This window comes from Telopea speciosissima, chromosome 7 (assembly GCF_018873765.1).
Source record: "Telopea speciosissima isolate NSW1024214 ecotype Mountain lineage chromosome 7, Tspe_v1, whole genome shotgun sequence".
Classification (NCBI taxonomy): Eukaryota; Viridiplantae; Streptophyta; class Magnoliopsida; order Proteales; family Proteaceae; genus Telopea; species Telopea speciosissima.
This window is the reverse complement of record NC_057922.1, coordinates 62217752-62237405: the sequence shown is the minus strand read 5'-3', so window position 1 is coordinate 62237405 and position 19654 is coordinate 62217752. Positions and strand designations below refer to the sequence as shown.

The 19654-nt window shown below is 40.5% G+C and overlaps 1 protein-coding gene across 1 annotated transcript in view; it reads left to right on the top strand.

Moving 5' to 3' along the window:
• Positions 1-18518, top strand: part of LOC122668117 (putative hydrolase C777.06c) — a 33066-nt gene extending 14548 nt beyond the window's left edge. The window contains exons 5-12 of the mRNA XM_043864690.1: positions 11584-11639; positions 11800-11876; positions 13663-13782; positions 17157-17233; positions 17311-17374; positions 17465-17515; positions 18058-18106; positions 18258-18518. Of these exons, the coding sequence (XP_043720625.1) occupies positions 11584-11639; positions 11800-11876; positions 13663-13782; positions 17157-17233; positions 17311-17374; positions 17465-17515; positions 18058-18106; positions 18258-18376 (613 nt within the window). The 3' untranslated portion in view covers positions 18377-18518. The remainder of the gene's footprint in view (positions 1-11583; positions 11640-11799; positions 11877-13662; positions 13783-17156; positions 17234-17310; positions 17375-17464; positions 17516-18057; positions 18107-18257) is intronic.
• Positions 18519-19654: the final 1136 nt, after the last annotated feature.

Here is a 19654-nt window from a genome sequence, read left to right as displayed (position 1 = left end):
TCTGCTGCTGTGGTGAACCCCATTGTCCCTGTGAAATCTCCATTGTTGCATATGGGTTCCCCAGCGATCTTTTTCATGGAGGAGATTGTTAGATCGGAGGATTCTCTGCAACTAGCGTTAGTTGCTAAGTGTTATGGTCGACCATCCATCTTTGAGATTAAGAGGGCTCTCCAGTCGATGTTCCATCTTTCTGCAGATGTCTTGGTATCTTCCTTGGATCCAAGACATCTGCTTCTGAGGTTTCTTAATCACTCTGATTTTATTCGTGTCTAGCTTAAGAAGCAGATTGCGATCAAAGGTTATCCTTTCTGTTTCTTTAATTGGACTAGGTTTTTCAAATCTGGTATGGAGTCCCCCATTGTTCCTGTTTGGATCTCGTTTGCCAGTCTGCCGGTGAATTTGTATCAACGCAACTATTTCCGATCGATAGTGGGGGCTGTTGGGAAGGTTTTAAGGGTGGACGGGGCGATGTTGGCTTGCTCTAGAACGAGTGCTGCTAGGGCTTGTGTGGAACTTGACCTTCGATCAAGCCTTCTGGAAAAAATTTGGATTGGATGCAGATCATCGGGTTTTTTTCAGAAGGTGCTCTATAAGAAACTGCCGGCATACTGCTTTGGTTGTTCCAAGTTGGGCCATGTTCTTGGCAATTGCAGGAAGAATTCTGGCGGACAGATTGGGTCCAAGAATGAAACCGAGGGAGGTAAAATAGTGCAGCCGAAGGGCACTTTGAACAGTGCACAGGAGGAAGGCGCGGTTAGAAGCGAAAATGTTGAGACGAATCAGGAGCAGCTTCTTAACCTCCCTGGAGGCTGTAAGGGGAAAGAGATATTGATAGAGTGTACGGTGAATAAGGAAAATTCCTGTGACCAGGGGCAGCAAGTTAGGGAAGTGGGGGAACCATCCTGGAAGTCGTTGGATGCTGGTTTGAGTCGCTTTTGGCGATCTATGGGAAGGATGTTGAATTGGCCAGAAGGCGGGGTGGGTGAAATGAAATCAGTAGTTGATGTTTCAGAAGCCGAGACAGAATTACCAAAGCTCGGTGGAGAGCTTGCTGGGGGCAGAGGATTTTGAAGGTGTTCATGTTACCAGTCCTTCTCGGTTCAGGTGCAGGTCTGAGGCTGGAGTACGAAGGTGCCGCAATAAATCAAAGCTTGTAAAGGGTACTGTTGATGACATGGTGGTAGAAAAGGAACAACTTTTAATGGATAGCAGGGTTTCTATTGATGAGCTGTGAAGTTCTAGCATTGCCATTGAAAGAGGGATTCAAGCCCTCCTTGCTCGATTGAAGGAAGAAGGGAAAACGCAGGGTGTAGGAGATTGCAACAGGCCTTTGGCTAAAGGATAAAACACTTGAAAGAAAACACCTAGCTCCCCGAAGAGTCGTCGATTCACAAGGTCCATGGGACCCGTCTCCTCCATTTCACAACCTCTTTAATGAATGTGCTGTATTGGAATATTCGGGGGTTAGGGAATAAGCCGTCTGTAAGGCGTTTAAAATCAATTATTTATTCTTCCAAGGTGGATTTGGTGGCCATAGCTGAACCAAAGATTCCTTTTTCCAAAGTTGACCGCGTTAGGAGAAAGTTGGTTATGGACTTTGTCTGCTCTAACAGTGTGGATAACGAGGATAGAATTTGGGTGTTCTGGCAACAGGACGTGCGGGTGAAAGTGGTGAAAAGTCATATGCAGTTCATCACCTTGGAATGCATTGCTAGTGGTGCGACGCCGGTTTTATTTTCTTTTGTCCATGCTCTATGCTCAATAGGTGATCGCGGGTTACTGTGGAATGAATTAATGGAGATGGGAATATCTTCTTTAATTCCCTGGGCTGTTGGAGGCGATTTTAATGCGCTCCTGGATCCTCTGGAAAAGGGGGGGGGAGGAGACCGGCGTGTGCTGCCTCGATTGAGGAGTTTGGGAAATTTGTGGATGATGTTGGGCTGGTCGATGGGGGCTACCAAGGTGACGCGTTTACTTGGTCGAATAATCAGGATGGTAATGGCAAAATTGTTGCAAGGCTGGACCCTTTTTTGTTTAATGAAGCTTGGGTCTTTGCTTTTAATAAGGTGGAACACCTAAATCGATCTTGTTCGCGGATCATGTGCCAATTTTTTTAGGTTTCTCTGCCCAGGTCAAGGAAAGAATTTCAGCAGATGTGGCTTTCCCACCTGGGCTTTATGGATTGTGTTAAGCAGTGTTGGGAGACACCGTGTTACGGCTCTCCTTTACAGATTCTGTTCTTGAAGTTGAAAGCTCTTCAGTCTCGGCTTCGGGCGTGGAACAAAAATTTCTTTGGTAATATTCACCAAACTGCTGAAGATTGGGTGTGTAAGACTGAAATCGAAGTCGAGCAAAACCCAAACGACGATACGAGAGAATTTGGTGGATGCTAGAAGATCTCTCCAGGAGGTGTTGCTACAGGAAGAAATCTTTTGGAGACAGAAATCTCGGGTGAGGTGGCTTAAGGAGGGGGATAGGAATACAAAGTTTTTCCACACCATGGTCAATGTTCGACATCGGAATAAGGGGGTGTAAAAAATTAAGGATGCATCTAGAATGTGGTTTGATGGGACGGAAGGGGTGGCAGCCGAAGCGGTTAGATTTTTTTCTGATATTTTCTCCTCCCAGGGATGTCAACAGGATGATGATCTATTGCAGGTTGTTCCCAGGCTTGTCACTGATGCTGATAATGAGGCGCTTATGGCGATCCCCTCCTTTGAGGAGGTAAAGAAGGCGGTCTTTGGGCTATCCAAGGATAGTGCGCCTGGTCCTGATGGTTTCTCAGGCTACTTTTTCACGACATGCTGGGAGATTATTGGTATGGATGTGTTAGAATATATGTACTCCAGAATACCCTGGAGGTATTGTAGTCCTTTTGGGGCATTTTTATGTTATTAAGTGTACTTAGCTTATGTCAGCTATGTGGGTTTTAGTCCCACATCGCCTAGCTTTTAGACTATTTGTAATTTCCCCTCTATTATAAATAAAGGGGCTTACCTATCAATAGAACAAGCAATTCCATTATTTTATTTCTTCTCTCTGACCCACGGTTCAACCAACATGGTATCAAAGCTGGTCTGATCTAGGTTAGAGAGAAAAAAAAACCCTATTTCTCCCTTCTTCTCCTCCAATCGATCTTTCCCTTCTTCTCCCTTTTCTCGGTTTTCTCCTGCTCCTGTTCTTCTTCTTTTCAGCCCAACAAAAGGGGCAGCACTAATGAGGTAAACATAATATCGATGATTTAGTTGCTGCCCCCCTTCTCTTCTATCGTTTTTATTAAAAAAAAAACCTGCTGGAGCTTCATCTGCGATTTGGAGTTTCCCTTCTTTGAGATCAGATCTCTATGAACTTGATCCTCTAATTTAGGAACACCCTATGCAGCCTTTTTCCAGCCATATTCTACCCTATTCCTAAACCTAACTTCCCTTTTTCTTTATCTCCATCTTTTATTATTTGTTTTCCAGCCTAAATCCCCAAATCGATTTCACCTTGTCAGGGTTTTTCAAAACTCTGACTCCAATCGATTTTGGGGTTTCCCTTGTCAGATGCAACCAATATTTCAGGGATAATTCCCAACTAATCCAAGCCCTAATCGACCTCAGTTTGGTCACTATCTGATGGCTGGATTTGTACCTACAACAAAACCTTCTCAACCTGCTATTTTTGGTTACCTGTTAAAACCCTGACTCAAATCAACATTAGGGTTACAGGTTTCAGTTTTTGCTGCCTTTTGGAGGGATGCTTACTCCACCTACAAGGATCACTCGACCTCAGTTTCAGCCTCTTTCCAAGTGTTTGAAGACCTCTAACCCCAATCGATCCTTCTTTTCAGGGTTTTTTCAAAACCTTGACAAATATCGATTTTAGGGTTAGGGTTGATTGCTGCTATTGGAGTTTTTTGGAGGTGTTTCTACCATCAAGAAGGACATTCTACTTCAACTATTCCTGGCTTGAAGAAGGTCTATTGCACATGATAGCTGCTGCCCTATTTTTCTGCAATTTTTTGGTGATTCTCCCACGTGAAGATCAAGTCTCAATTACCAAGGAGATTGGTTATTCGAACTGGAGATCCATTCCAGCAGTGGTGGTTAGCATCTATTACCATAAGACATCACCTTTGACAAGTCATCATCACTTTGTTGAAGCCCCCTTCCCTACAATCGATCTTCCCTTTCAGGGTTTGTTACAAAACCCTGACTATAATCGATCTAAAGGTTAGGGCAGTCCACTATTGCTGATTTTTTTAGGAGAGTTTTATAAACATCAGAGGAGTATTCAGCCCCTATTTCAGCATCATTCATCAGTTCTTTTTGGAAAAATTCAGGTTCATTCTTATGGCTCGGTTTCTCTAATTATCAACCTATGTTTCTTACTTATTCCTATATGGCTAGCTGCTTCAACTACCTATGGATCTGTCTGTTTATTTATCTTATATTTGCTGGTTATTTTGAGCTTTCATACCTACCTGGCTGGTATTATTGATTGGCTTCTGTAAGCATGACTGGTTGATGTGTTACTGCTGCCTTCATGTGGAATACTGCTGCCCTATGATTGTGATTGAGTTTCCTATTATTGGAGATCGAATTTCTTTCTTTATGGAAGACTCGAATCTGCTACCCTGGAGATCAGCTTATTTGGGACTACAACAGTGTGTTCCACGGTTATTGGCTGCACCTATGAACCTATTCAGTTATGTGAAGCTTTTCCGGTTCATTTCTGGCTCACCTTGGAGCTTGAATCATAGCATTGTCACTAATTCAGATCTGATCAAATTTTTGTTGAAGCTTCTACAATCCATTGCTGTCCAGATATCTTCGTTTGTTCTTTTAAGCATGTGGGAGTTTATACATTGGGGTTTTTGCACACTTGTTCCTCTTTGTTTGAAGATTGATCAAGCCTTAAAGAATGGAGCCTTTCCTTACTTCAAATCAGATCTATATACTTGTCAGATTTAAATATTGGAGTTAGGAGTTTCTCCCCTGCAGGAGTGTCCATCAAAGGTGTTTGTTTAATCGTTTGACGATGGTTGGAGATTTATATGTTGCATTACTTACTCCGTACTTCATTATCCCACTGTTTTTTCCTTCACCACCTCCCAAACCATACCTTTGGCATTCCCCATAACCACCTTGGAAGTTAATGGTACTCTCTTCTTTACCATTTCTTTTTTTTTCCATTACACTTGGCAGCCATTGAAAAATTCTGGAATGTTGTGTTTTGCCATTTCTCTTACATCATCTCTCTTATGTCCACGTGCACTACACGTGAGGGGGGGATTATATACAATATACCTTCAGCCATTGCAGAGAGTAGAACATGCAGGGACACTTGGTGTAAAACATAGAAGGTCAGAGGTTTCACCATTGCCAATGGGTATCTACTTTGTTATTGGGTTAAAGTTTGTCATAAGGGGGAGGTTGGCTTTAAAGTTTTGAAGATGTTTGGTTATTGCCTGCCCATATGAGATCCTACAGTTTGGTTGTTTTTTTTCCGCTGCTTGATCTTTACTGCTGCTTGACTCATTTGCCGGCAACCCGAGTTACTTATCTTCAATATTATAATTCAGAGGTTCATTATTGGACAACGATTGGTGAGAGATGCCTTTCGGCTGATCAAGTCTGTCCAAGTTTGAAGGTCTATTTTTTTCAAGTTCTTGAAGATCTATTTGGGAGCTGCATTCATTTTGGAGCTGGATTCTGCTACAACTTATTTTTCCCATTTTATTCAAGTTGGGCATTAGTACCTTGTATGCGCCAACTTGAGGGGGAGTGTTAGCATTGTTATGGAGAGAGTTTTTTTCTTTAGTCCAAGCTGGATCTTCTTTCATTAGTATTTGTATAATCCAGGTTGAGGGGGAGTGTTAGAATAATGTACCCCAGAATACCGTGGGGGTATTTTGGTCCTTTTGGGGATATTTTTATGTTATTAAGTGTTATTAGCTTATGTCGGCTATGTGGGTTTTAGTCCCATATCGCCTAGCTTCTATTATTTGTAACTTCCCCTCTATTATAAATAGAGGGGCCTTTCTATCATTAATACAAGCCATTCCATTATTTTATTCCCTCTTTCTGACCCACGGTTCAACCAACATGGGGGTATTCTGGTCCTTTTGGGGCATTTTAATGTTATTAAGTGTACTTAGCTTATGTTGGCTATGTGGGTTGTAGTCCCACATCGCCTAGCTTAGACCATTTGTAATTTCTCCTCTATTATAAATAGAGGGGCTTACCTATCAATAGAACAAGCAATTCCATTATTTTATTTCCATCAAAAGTGCTTGTTTGATCTTTTGAAGATGGTTGGAGATTTATATGTTGCATTACTTACTCCGTACTTCATTATCCCACTGCTTTTTTCTTCACCACCTCCCAAACCATACCTTTGGCATAACCCATTCCATTACCCTTGGCAGCTCTTGGAAAATTCTGGAGTATTATGTTTTGCCCTATATCTTACATCATCCCTGTTATGTCCACGTGTATTACACGTGAGGGGGGGGGGTTATATACAGTATACCCTGCAACCATTGTAGAAAACAGAACTTGCAGGAACACTTGGTGTAAAACATAGAAGGTCAAAGGTTTCACCATTGCCAATGGGTATCTACTTTGTTATTGGGTTGAGTTTGCCGCAAGGGGGAGGTTGGTCTTAAAATTTTGAAGATGTTTGGTTATTGCCTGCCTATATGAGGTTCTATAGTTGGGTTGTTTTTCCGCTGCTTGCTCTTTACTGCTGCCTGATACATCTGCTCGCTACCCTAGTCACTTATCTTCAAGATTATTAGTCCGAGATTCGTCACTGGATAACTGCTGAAAATTGGTGAAAGTTTACTGGTCAAGTCTGCCCAAGTTTTGAATTTCTAATTTTACAGGTTCTTGAAGGTTTATTTGGGAGCTGCGTTCATCTTGAAGCTGGATTCTGCTACAACTTAGCTTTTTCCATTTTATTCAAGTTGGGCATTAGTACCTTGTATGCGCCAACTTGAGGAGGAGTGTTAGCATTGTTATGGAGTTCTTTTTTCCTTTAGTCTAAGCTGGATCTTCTTTCTTTAATATTAGTATAATCCAGCTTGAGGGGGAGTGTTAGAATATATGTACTCCAAAATACCGTGGGGGTATTCTGGTTCTTTTGAGGCATTTTTATGTTATTATGTGTACTTAACTTATGTCAGCTATGTGGGTTTTAGTCCCACATCGCCTAGCTTAGACTATTTGTAATTTCCCCTCTATTATAAATAGAGGGGCTTACCTATCAATAGAACAAGCAATTCCATTATTTTATTTCCTCTCTCTGACCCACGGTTCAACCAACAGGATGTTTGGTTAGCGGTGAAAGATTTCTTCAATGGGGTGTGCTTCCGAGATTCTACACTTCGGCTAATTTGGTTTTAATACCAAAGAAGGAGAGTCCTAAGGTAATGTTTGACTTTCGTCCTATTAGCTTGTGTAACTTTTCTTACAAAATTATTGCTAAAATTATCTTTGTGAAATTGTCTGCTATTCTGCCTACTATTATCTCTGAGGAACAAGGTGCCTTTGTCCAGGGTCGATGCATCCATGACAATATTGCCTTGGTTCAAGAAGTTGTTCATGACATTAACAAGGTTACTCGAGGTGGTAATGTAGTCCTTAAACTGGATATGGCTAAGGCATATGATAGATTGGAATGGGACTTCTTGTATAAAGTGCTTGAGAAACTTGGATTTGCAGGAAACTGGATTAATTTAATTAAAAGGACCGTTGAGAATTGCTGGTTTTCAGTGGTGCTTAATGGGGGCCATCTGGTTTCTTCAAGTCATCTAGGGAGTGAGGCAAGGTGAACCTTTATCGCAAGGTGACCCTTTATCTCTGTCTTTGTTCATCATTGCAGAGGAAGTTTTGAGTAGGGGTTTACGCTCTCTGTTTATTGAGGGTAGAGCAAAATTCTTTCAATTACCGAGAGGATGCCCGGGCATCTCGCATAGCTTGTTTGCGGATGACACTGTTATTTTTTCGAAGGGTTTAAAAAATTCTTTCATGCAAATCTTGGGGTTCATTGGCAGGTACGAGGGTGCTTCAGGCCAGTTAGTAAACAAGAATAAAAGTTGCTTTGTGGTTGGGGACAAGGTAGCTGATCAGAAATGTCGGATGATTGAATTGGTCACGGGTTTCGAAAGGAAAACATTGCCAATCACCTATCTTGGCGCTCCCCTTTATGCTGGGCGTCTTCGGGTTAGTTTTCTTGAAGATTTCTTGGCCAAGATGCGCAAAAAGGTGGCGGGGTAGAAAGGAAAATTGTTATCTGCAGGGGGAAGACTTATCCTGCTTAAACATGTTCTTTCATCAATGCCTGTCCACATTATCTCGACTTTGGATATTCTTAAAACTATTATTCGCAAGTTTGACAACATCTGTGCGAATTTTTTGTGGGGTGAATCAGAGTGGGGACATAGGCATCATTGGGTGAGTTGGGGAAAGGTGTGTCGGCCTTTGTTAGAAGGAGGTCTTGGCATCCGACGTCCGGAGGACACTAGTCTAGCCTTAAGGCTTAAAGGTTTGTGGCGCATGATGTCTTTGAACTCTTTGTGGTGTTCTTTTTTTAAGGTAAAGTTTCTTAGAAATGAACATATGGTCTTGGCAAGGCCAAAAGCAATGGGGACCATTTCCTGGCGTCAGGCGTTATTCAACAAGGAAGTGCTGGTGTCCAACTCACGATGGCTTATAGGCAGGCGAGAGGTCAGCTTCTGGATCGATAACTGGTCAGGATGGGGGGCGTTAATTGACCAAGTGAATGGTGCAATACACCTCGACCTATCTCTAAAGGTGAGGGATGTTTTGAGTACGGATGGAATTTACCCGTTCAATTTGGTCAAGCTTAATGTTGATGGTTCTTACAGGGGTCACTCGGGTGTGGGTGGAGGAGGGGGAATTATTCATTACAAGGAGGGGTGTTTTTTTGCCGCTTTTGCAAGATTCTATGGAGACTACACCAACACGTTAGCGGAGATTAGGGTGTTGAGAGATGGCCTTAATTTGTGTCGGGAGCTGGGTCTTTAGGAAGTCTATGTTAATTCGGACTCGAGGACAACTATTCATTGCATTTCCAAAAGAAGATGTGGATCTTGGAAGGGTTGGTATTGGTTCCAGGAAACACTGCAATTAGTGGATTTGGTCCGTCCTAGGATAACTTTTACTTATAGAGAAGGGAACAGGGCGACAGACTGGCTTGCGAATTTTGCATGTAACACGTTGACGGACACGATTTTTGTGGGTGAGTCCAACCTCCCCAGAGATTTACGGCAGATCGCTCGAGAGGATGCTATGGGGCTTCCGGTTGTTAGGAAATAAGATGGTTGTTTGGTCGGTTTGGGTTGTGAGGGTCTTTTCCGAGAGGTGCGGTGTTTATTTTGTACACCTTGGGTTGGGGTAAGGCGGGCATGTCCCCCCCCCCCCATGGGTTAGTTTCTAATTTACTAAGTTCTAGAATATTAGTTTCTAATTTGGAGAGTTTATTTTTATTTTTTTAAAAGAATCTTAGGCTGTATGGATTCCTCCTTTTCATGCATATGAGGTTTCTTTTTTGGCTGTTTTCTTTAAAGTAAGAAATGAAGAGAAGGTCATACTCTCCACCAACAATTTTAGACAAAGAAAAAATAATGGCTTTATGCTGTTTTTTCTTGGGAGATGCAGTTGCAAGGTGAGAGGCTTTGCATGGCTGGTGTGATTCTAATCGAGGCTTAGGTCGGATGCCCAAGTCATATGTTTTTTATTTTTGCTTTCATATGTTAAAAATAAAAGAAAGAGAAAAAGAATTCTGTTATTGATTTTGTGTTCATCCCTTTATCACTGATCCTGTTGCAATTGATCTCCCACTAGTTCTTTCCCTGGTTTGAGATCAATCCTGTATTACTTTTCCTCCTATACACCATTAGGGAGTCTTGCCACCCAAATTAGAGAGGTTCAGGACTCCTTTGTGACTTGCAATAGCATTTTTTGGGATTGCAAGATGATCTTATCAATGAAACCAGGATAGGACTGGAATGTTATGCCTTATTTTGAATCTATATTCATTTTTTGTTATTGCATTACCATTCCAGCTTTTACCTTTTCCATATAAAATTATAGTCCCAGCTATATTAGCATCATTAACGGCTTAATGCTACAAGTGTCCTGGACACCTTATTATTTTATTTTCCTACCCGTCTCCCCCTGGTGTAGTCAAGAGCATCCTCAATTTCTCATTTTGCAATACCAAAAAAAGGTGTGGAAACCATGTTAGGATGTAAGAGCTTAAGATCCTGAAAAGGCACCCCTTCAAATCCAGGAGGAAATGTCACATCTGGCACTCCTTCAGAAAAGAATGCAGGTTAGTGGGAAGAATCCACATATGAAGACCTATCACCCATCGAAGATCTCACCCTGCAAAGAGGACGACCCGTATACTGCAAAGACATGCCAGTCATGGGTTAAAGAATTGAGGAAAGTCTCATTCTGTTCTTAGAATCAAGCGGTAGAGTGTGTTACCTGAGGACCACCGGAAGTCAGGGGCACGCAAACAAGCTCAGTCGCTGCGTATGCCTCATATTGTTCCGCTGAATGAGGACATGTGTACATCTCAGCATTCTCCCCAGCTGCATAATGCTGGACTTCATCGTCTGTTCCTCTAGAAATCCGAGGCATTCCAAAATTGAATTGGTGGTGCATTTTCAGAGAGTCTACTTAGTCTTCTGCATCCAATTAGTGTAGTTGTTGGGGCAATGCCCCATATTAGTGCCCGAGGCAAAAGGCACATGTACACGTTTCTATAACAATTCCACTTTAATGATGAAACGTACATAAGAACATATGAAGAAAAATAACATTTTAATTTGCAGAATTCTATTTCATAATGTAAATTGTATATATTAGAAAATTATTTACAAATGCAATATGTATGCCACTATATTATTTTGACTTTTTGACTTTATTTATTTGTGAAAAGGAAAAGAAAGAATGTATAGTTACCCACAAAATTACAACGGCTTGTAGACATATCGTATGACATCCTTTATAGAATGAGAGAGGTCAATATGGATTACGGAATTCCATGGGGTTAAACACTACTTTTTTACATTATTTTATATTACATGATTACATTTAAATAAATTACCCTGTACAAATGCTTATTTGATATTGCATATGCTACATGATGCCATACAAATGCAATGCACTTTTATTACATGATCACATTTTAGTTTGTTACACTACTTATACAATAAGCAAAGCTAGTATGTGTAGATTTATTGTTCGATCTCTAATTGAAGTAAGAGGGCACCAAAAAATGGGAATAAGTTTAGAAATAGAGGGAAGACCTTGAAGAATGTGGCTGTCACCAGCAGGGGATTAGAGAGAGGGAGAGTTGGGGGAGGCTGGACATGTTTTCTTGGTTGATTCTTGTTTTAGAGCTTGGTTTCTCATCTCTCTCCTCCAAAGAGCAGGACACACATCTTGGTGCAGTAGGCGATTGAGTTAATGGGCCTCAGCTTGCCTGACTTACCTCTGACTACACTTGTCTTTCTCCATTTCTTTCTTTGTTATATATTGTAACTAGTTGCATTTCTGTCAGGATAAGAACTATTGATGCGGTCGTTATTACCCATTCTCATGCTGATGCAATTGGAGGTCTCTGAGACGCACTCTTTCTAAACATTATTCAAGAAATAAATTGTGTATTTCATTCTTCTTTCCTTCCCCATCCCTGGGTGAAGCATAAGCATTTCATGCATTCCCTATTTCAAAATATTCAATTGGATTAAACAGGGAAGATGTGTTTTTACTGCAGGTCTTGATGATCTCCGTGATTGGACAAACAATGTTCAGTCAAATATCCCAATTTTTGTAGCTCTGCGTGATTTTGAGGTACAAACTTGCATTTGTTTCTCTTGTATACTGTACCTTACTTGGTCAAAGTGATTTTTTATGACTGTCAGTATAAACCTTGAGTAGATCAGAAATGGGTTTTCATTTTTAAACCATCAATGTATCAGCTTGAGTTGAACTCCATGGAACTATTTTAAATGGCTCATTACCATTAGGAAATGGGTCAAACTTTGGTGCATTATTAACACCCCCCCCCCACCCCCCCAAAAAAAAAAAAAAGAAAAAAAGAAAAAAACTTTGGTGCATTAGAAGCCTCAAATATTTCTCACTTTCTCATCTTAGACCTGAAAACACTTGCTGGCAAATTTATATCTTTCCAATTCCAGTATGATTCAGTAGGGAGGCTCTCATATAAGCAGGATTCTGTACCAAGAGATAAATGGAATCTCCATGTTTTTGTTGTTTACATGTTGTCTTCATCTTTGCTGGTTTGTGCAATGGTCTGTATCCTCCATATTCTTGCTTATGTACCAGTTATTCTTTTGGGGTAGAACTTGTTGATATACATTTTCGTTGCCCTTCCCTACTAGTTCGAGCTTTTAGGTGAAGTGGTAGCGAACATGGTATCAAAGCAGGGAGGTCGAGTGTTTGACTCCTAGGAAGTGCCAAAGGGAGTTTTCCCCACTTCTTTTCCATGAGTGTCATGTGTGGGCATGTGTATGTGTCATGTGCATGGTGCCAAGATGGCCTGCGTGTGTGGGGGAGTGTTGATGTATACATTTACGTTGCCATTCCCTACTAGTGAAGTGTTAGCGAACACAACTTTCAACTATGTGGTTTACTTTCTTTGTTTCAATAAATAACAGTGTGGTTTACGTTTTGATTTGGATTTTACTTCTAGAGGATACGTTTATTAGAGATGCTACTATTGATCTAAGGTCTGTGTCTTGTTTGTTCAAGACCTGTCTCCTGAGTAACAGGAAATTTTTTTGTTCAGGGAACATAATGGATAACTGAGTTAGTCTTTTGTCCATACTCATCCCATCAACATGAAGAAAGAATTTAAGCAAGCTAAAAAATCTTTGAAAGTTTGCAGTAATAAATATGGCAGCTGCATCCTAAGACTTGTTATTAGAAAGCCATATGTAAATTTCTTCGACCATCTCTGAGCTTATGAAGTTCACATTTGTCAGAACTATAAAGTTGCTCATTTCTTTTTTTATAAATTTTTTCTGCAACTTTGATTCTGTTAGGTTTCAGTTTATATGTTTTTTTGGAACTGATATACTATAACCCATGGAGGAATGGGGTTGTGTCCTACCATGTATGAAATGATGATAAGTGTATGGAAGAGGGTTCTCTGCCTGGCAGCACCCCTGTGCCAGCGCAGGGGCGAATCCAGTGCGTGCAGGAGCATCAACAGGGATGAGATTTTCACATTTCATGAGGGGTGCAGCAGTCATTTCGCACTGGAATGTGTCTGGGCATGGAAGCCACGCTGCCGGGCAGTGTTCTTTTTCCCTAAGTGCATATAGGAAATTGGATAATCTGTTTGTTCAGTTTGTAAAAAAGAAAAATGATCAGATGAAAAGTTTAGGAGAACTATAAACATGTCAAGTTTCCTGTTCTTTGTCTGTCATGTTGCTTTTTGGCATCGGAAGGATCAACTTTTCATCTACCCATGGGTCATGCTAGCACAAATATTTTTAATTGTAAAGAATTTTAAATTCATCAAATCAAAGAAGATTTAGGTAACCTTGGAAAAACTGCATAAAGCAGTATCAATTGTTCTTAGGGCTGATCTTGGTGTTTGATATACTATCAGGTGATGAAGAAGACGCATTATTATTTAGTGGATACAAGTGTCATCATACCTGGTGCTGCAGTCTCAGAATTGCAATTTAACATCATTCATGAGGAACCGTTCATTGTTCATGATCTTCAGGTCAGATTTTTTTACTTATTGTAAAGATAAATTTGCATTTTGGCCCAAAAGAGCGGGTTTTCAGAAATTTGCCCTGCGATCTGGGCCATCTGTCTCAGTGTCTCAGAAATAGTGAATTCTTAACAAGCTGATTGGGATGAATTGGTTCTTTCATGAGCCAATTAACTTCAGCTGAGTTAAGAACACTAGGGACAAAGATGCGACTGGGGGTGAGCTGAGCTGGGGGTGAATTCAGGTACTCTATCCAACTGATATAATCGTAATCTAGTCTGAGCCTGAACCAAAATCCTTAAACTATGGCAAGGAGCCAACCTGGTCCAAACTGTCCTATGGAGGGGTCAATTTTGAACAGCTCCAATTCTTTAGATATCTTGGCTTGATCACAAGTCAATTCTACCTATTTCTAACTTTAATTGCTGATTTTGCGTCATGTTATTCCACGTGGTAGAGCTTCTTGCTTCTCCCAAAACCTAGGATCTGGAGGCTGTAATCCAACTAAAACTTGAAGTCAGCCCAAACAAGGTAATCGGAAGGGCCATTGTTCCCTTGTTTGACCTTCTCTGCACCAAAATTGACTTTTTTATGGCTTTAAATGGCCATTAACCCTATAAGGCCTTTGCTATAGTATGATTGACTAAAACAGGAAGTAATCTCTGGTGAGTGATCAGAGATTTGGAAAGGCCATTTGGCCTACCTGTTTGTTTGCGGCCTACTTTACTGATATGGTGTGTAACTTTGGTTACACTAGGACAGATAATGACGTGGTAAAAATTGATGAGAAGGAGTGATGCAGAGCATCCAGCTGGTCCAACCAACAGCCCACCATCAAGAAGGCCTGATCACTACTTTGTTAAGAAGTATGCTAGGCTAAAGGCCCAGTCCAAGCCCACAGCCCAGCAGCAGCCAAAAGCCCAGCCCAACTAAGGATTCATGTGCATAGGCCCAAGTCTGGCCAACAGTAGTAGGCCTAGCCCATGGCTAATCCTCTTGGGCCTAGGACCAGATCAGACCACCTTGGCTGGCCCTCTTTATTCTTGTCTTTTAGTTTCTCTAAAGTCATTGGTAGTAGGTGACTAAAGTCATGTTTGTAACTGAAAGTCATCAGTGGTAGGTTACTAAAGTCTTGGTTGTAACTTAAAGTCTTTGGTGGTAGATTACTAAAGTCTTGGTTATAACTTAAAGTCTTTGGTGGTAGGTTACTAAAGTCTTGGTTGTAACCTAAAGTCATTGGTGGTAGGTTACTAAAGTCATGGTCATTAATAGTAGGTTACTAAAGTCATGTTTGTAAATCATTGGTGGTTGTAACCTATAGGCATTTATGCCTCTCTCCTCATACTATATAAAGAGACCATGGCTGCTCATGGAAGTATGAATTACAACCAACAAATCAATCTCCTTGTGAGTCTTTTACTTGGTAGCAAGTGGCCTTGGGTGGATCTCCCTTGGTGGTCTAGGTGGGACTCCTACAGCTAGGACACTAGTGGGACTCTAGTTGTCTAAGTTATCTTTTAGTTATCATCTTTATCTTCAAGCATCCATCATCCATTACAGCAAATCATCTTCAAGTAAGCTATCAAGGCATCTTATATTCTGTCCCTGCACCCTCCTTCCATTGCACCCCTTTTGTTGCCTTTAAACTCTATACATAACCTTCCTTCTATAACCCTCTAGCCATGGCCTTTTCATTACCTCCATCAAAACCAGCAGCCAACCATCCTAATCAACCGTAGCCTAATTAAACCCATTTCAGTTTAGACCCTATCCCCTACCAGTTTCGATCTTGGTGTGCTAACCATTTCGGGTTTGCACCAAGGAGATTCAGCAAAGTGATTATTATAGGTATCTGGGTTCAATCATAAATAAAGAAGGTGTATAGAGGATGATGTTTCACATAGAATTAAAATAGGATGGATGAAGCGGAGAGGTGTGTCCGGAGTGTTGTGTGATCGGTGTATTCCTTTATAAGTTAAAAGAAAATATTATAGGACAGTCATACGACCAGCTATGATGTATGGTGCGGAGTGTTGGGCAGTTAAGAAGCATCATATAGATAAGCTCAGTGTAGCGGAGATGAAAATGTTGAGATGGATGAGTGGCAAAACAAGGGAGGATAAAGTAAGGAATGATCATATTAGAGCTGCTTTGGGAGTAGCTCCGATACATGATAAGCTACAAGAACGTCATTTGAAGTGGCATGACCATGTTCAACAGAGGCCTTTGGATGCCTCAATACGTAGTGATTTGATTCAGATTGAAGGAACTAAAAGAACTAGGGGCAGACCTAAAATGACTTTAGGGGAAGTGGTGAGGAAAGACATGCATAGCTTAGGCCTTGTATCAAGTATGACCTCGAATAGAGCTGATTGGAATGCAAGGATCCATGTGGCCGACCACATTTAGTTGGGATAAGGCTGAGTTGTTATGAAACAGCCATGAACCCTAGAAGTCCCTTGATTCTTATTGGTATTCTTTTTCCGTAACAGGGAAGGAATTAAGAGAAAAAGTGCCACAAACTTGACCTCGTGTTCTAAGGCATAAAATGTACATGCTTAGGTATTATTGCATTACAGGATGAGGATGTTGAGATGGATGAGTGGAAAAACTAGGAAGGATAAAGCAAGGAATGATCATATTAGAGCCGAGTTGGGAGTAGCACCAATTCATGATAAACTTAGAGAATCGTTTGAGATGGTATGGCCATGTCCAATGGAGGCCTTCCGGGCCTCCAGTCCGGAGGAGCGGCATGATCTTGATTGAGGGAACCAAAAGAACTAGGGGCGGGCCTAAGATAACCTTAGGAGAAGTGGTGAAGAAAGACATGCTCAGCTTAGGCCTTGTTCCTAGTATGACCTCAAATAGAGCTGATTGGAGATCAAAGATCCATGTGGTCGACCCCATTTAGTTGGTCTTTGTTGTGTGTTGCCGTTGTTTGTATTCACCCCTCTTCGAGTCCTAGTGCAGAATGCTAGGCAGTTAAGAAGTGGTACGTAGTTAAGAAAGGTCAATGCCCTAGAGATTTGTGTTGATGTTGTTTGCCCCCCCCCCTCCCCCCTCCTCCGCCTCCTCCTTTTTACCTATTTTCTCTTATAGGATCCATGTAGGTGACCCCATTTAGTTGGGAAAAGGCTTGGTTGTTGTTGTTGTTGCTTAGGTATTATCACATTACACTCTTCATTTAGTTTAATTATAACAGACAACTAGAGCTGTTTATACTTGCCAAATGGGATCTAAGCAGTATTTGAATGAATTCATTGGGTCTTTATTACTAATTCTTCCGATAATGGGTCAATGACTACTTTATTTACTGGATAATATGATTGTGGTATATCTTAAAATGTAACTTGCATTTACATCCATTTCTTATTCTGATTCAGGTTACTCCTTTACCAGTGTGGCATGGGCGTGGTTATCGGTCACTTGGCTTTCGTTTTGGTAATATTTGTTACATTAGGTATGTCTCTGATTAACTTATGCATTATGTAGTCAGATTTTATCAAGATGCCTGGTCCTGATTATTTTTATTGGCAGTGATGCTAGTGAGATACCAGAGGAAACTTATCGACTTCTCAAGGACTGCGAAATCTTGATTTTGGTGCTCTTTCTTCCTTTCTTGCCTATTATAGTATGTATATGTACTTGTACACTTCATACTTCTTGTGTGCTTATTGTGTAATTTCTTCAGGATGCACTACGGCCAGACCGATCGTCTGCAACACATTTTGGACTACCCAAAGTAAAGCTCTAATTTGTTGATTTCTGGGGCCAAAAGGAAGCAGCTCAGTTGAGTTACCTTTAAAGGCAACTTAGGCTCCCTATATTCTGCCATGTGGCATGTTAAGTGGGCAATCCAAACCAAATTGGTTGGTCAAGTGTCAAATTACAGGCCCAAATCAATTGGAGTATTATGTATTGCACAATTTCTGTTGATTTTCAACAGTCCAGAATGATCCAACCATGAATGGTTTTTAACCTTTAACCCTCTTGATGTCGACGTGTGTGGCAGGGGCCCAAAATTGGCACATGAGCAGGGGAGTATGGGCCCTACCCCAGAGAATTTTGAGCCTGACCGACCTGCCACATAGCAGATAATCATGCCTGAGTTGTCTTCAGGGGAAACTCCTCCAGGCTGCATCCGCCTTCTCATTTTCTGGTACATTTTTTTTTTCCTTTTTTTTTTTTTTTTTTTTTTTTTGGGGGGGGTTGTGTGTATTGAATCTGGTAATGGATGATCATTGTTTAGTTTCAAATGTTAAGTTCACTTATGTCCCCTGCCAGGCTTTGGAGGAAGTTCGTAAAATTCGACCAAAGAGAACACTTTTCACAGGTATGATTAAGCTTCCTTTTTAAGCATGGCATATGGTTTCTTTGCAAATTATTTAAGCGAGGGGCATAACCTTTGTCTTTCTTTTTACTGTGAATACAATGGATATTTAGCCTGAAGTATCAAAACTGAAACTACTTTCATTTATTTGAAGGAATGATGCATCTAATGGATCATGATAAGGTTACCGAATATCTTGACAAGTTAAGGGAAACAGAAGGCCTGGATGTTCAACTAAGCTATGATGGTCTTCGCATTCCTGTATCACTTTAGGATTCAGCTATTGTGTTAATCTTTGATTTGGCTTATTTCCCAATAAATGTGATTATTTGGTGAATCTGAAATTCACGAAAGTTCAACTACAATTTTGAGATCTTAAGCAATAAGAAGTTTTGGCTGAGTTGGTCCTTCATTCCATTTGTTTGTGCATAACACTTGGAAAATTACACATTTTTTTTCTTTTGAAAAGTTATGCTCCTTTAAGTTGCTTACATTCTAATTTCTAACTAGTTGTTTTCTTCTTTAGTTTTTATTTATAACTGGTTCAATGGCAAAAGTTAATGAGGAAGGCTAATTATGCAATAGTTTATAACAATGAAAGGAGATCAACAGAAATGAGAGCCTGCATTCCATTTATTCTCCAATAATGCACTAGTAAAGGACAATGTTGTTTTTTTACCCTGAATTAGTTATGCTCCTCTAAGTTCCTTGGGTCTAATTTGCTTAGTTGCTTCTTCCATATTTTTTATTTGGAATTGGTTCATTGTCAAGAATTCATGAGGGAGGTTAAAAAATGGTAGAGATTCATTTTTGTATTTCAACTGTCAGAATTTGCCACTGGCTTTACTTCATTGCCCATGCTTTGAGTTGGATCTTGGCATGCATGGGCAATGGCTCTTTTATCTTACTGTCATCCTTGCACTAAAACAGAACCTTTCGTTTTTTTCTTTTATAAATGAAGAAACTATATAACCATAAAAAAAGTGTAGAAAACCCATGTAAAGAGGCCCTATTTTAAGCATTAGGCAACCAACAGTTCCTGGACAACAATTTGTCTGTGCCAGACTACACATTACACAAAGCACAAAGCGCTTTATCTTTTTTGCTTTCTTTTATTTGTCTGTTAATAGCCAGAACATGTGGGGGTTTTTTTCTTTTTTTTTTTTTTGTTTTTTTAAACTGTGGTACACCCACAAGTAGTTGTTGGGAAAAAGATGGATTGCAACATGAATCTCACCTCTTGTTAAGGGGCTTTGATCATCCTTGCATACCAAATGAGTTTTCCAAGTACATTTAGGTTCATTTGATTACAAGGCAAAGCAAAATATAAACAAGATCATATACAGTTTTCTAAACGATTTGAACATTTAATTTGGCAAAGATCATTAGATGGTTCTTGGTGCACAAGCACTGCTGACAGGGAACTTCAAAAAAGAAACCTATTAATATGGTGAGAAGTCAACTCATTTATCCTCACCATCTTGACCCATTTGAACTGGCTTTGCAATGATATCTCTTCGAACAGCTTTGGAAGGGCATGGTAAAGTTAAC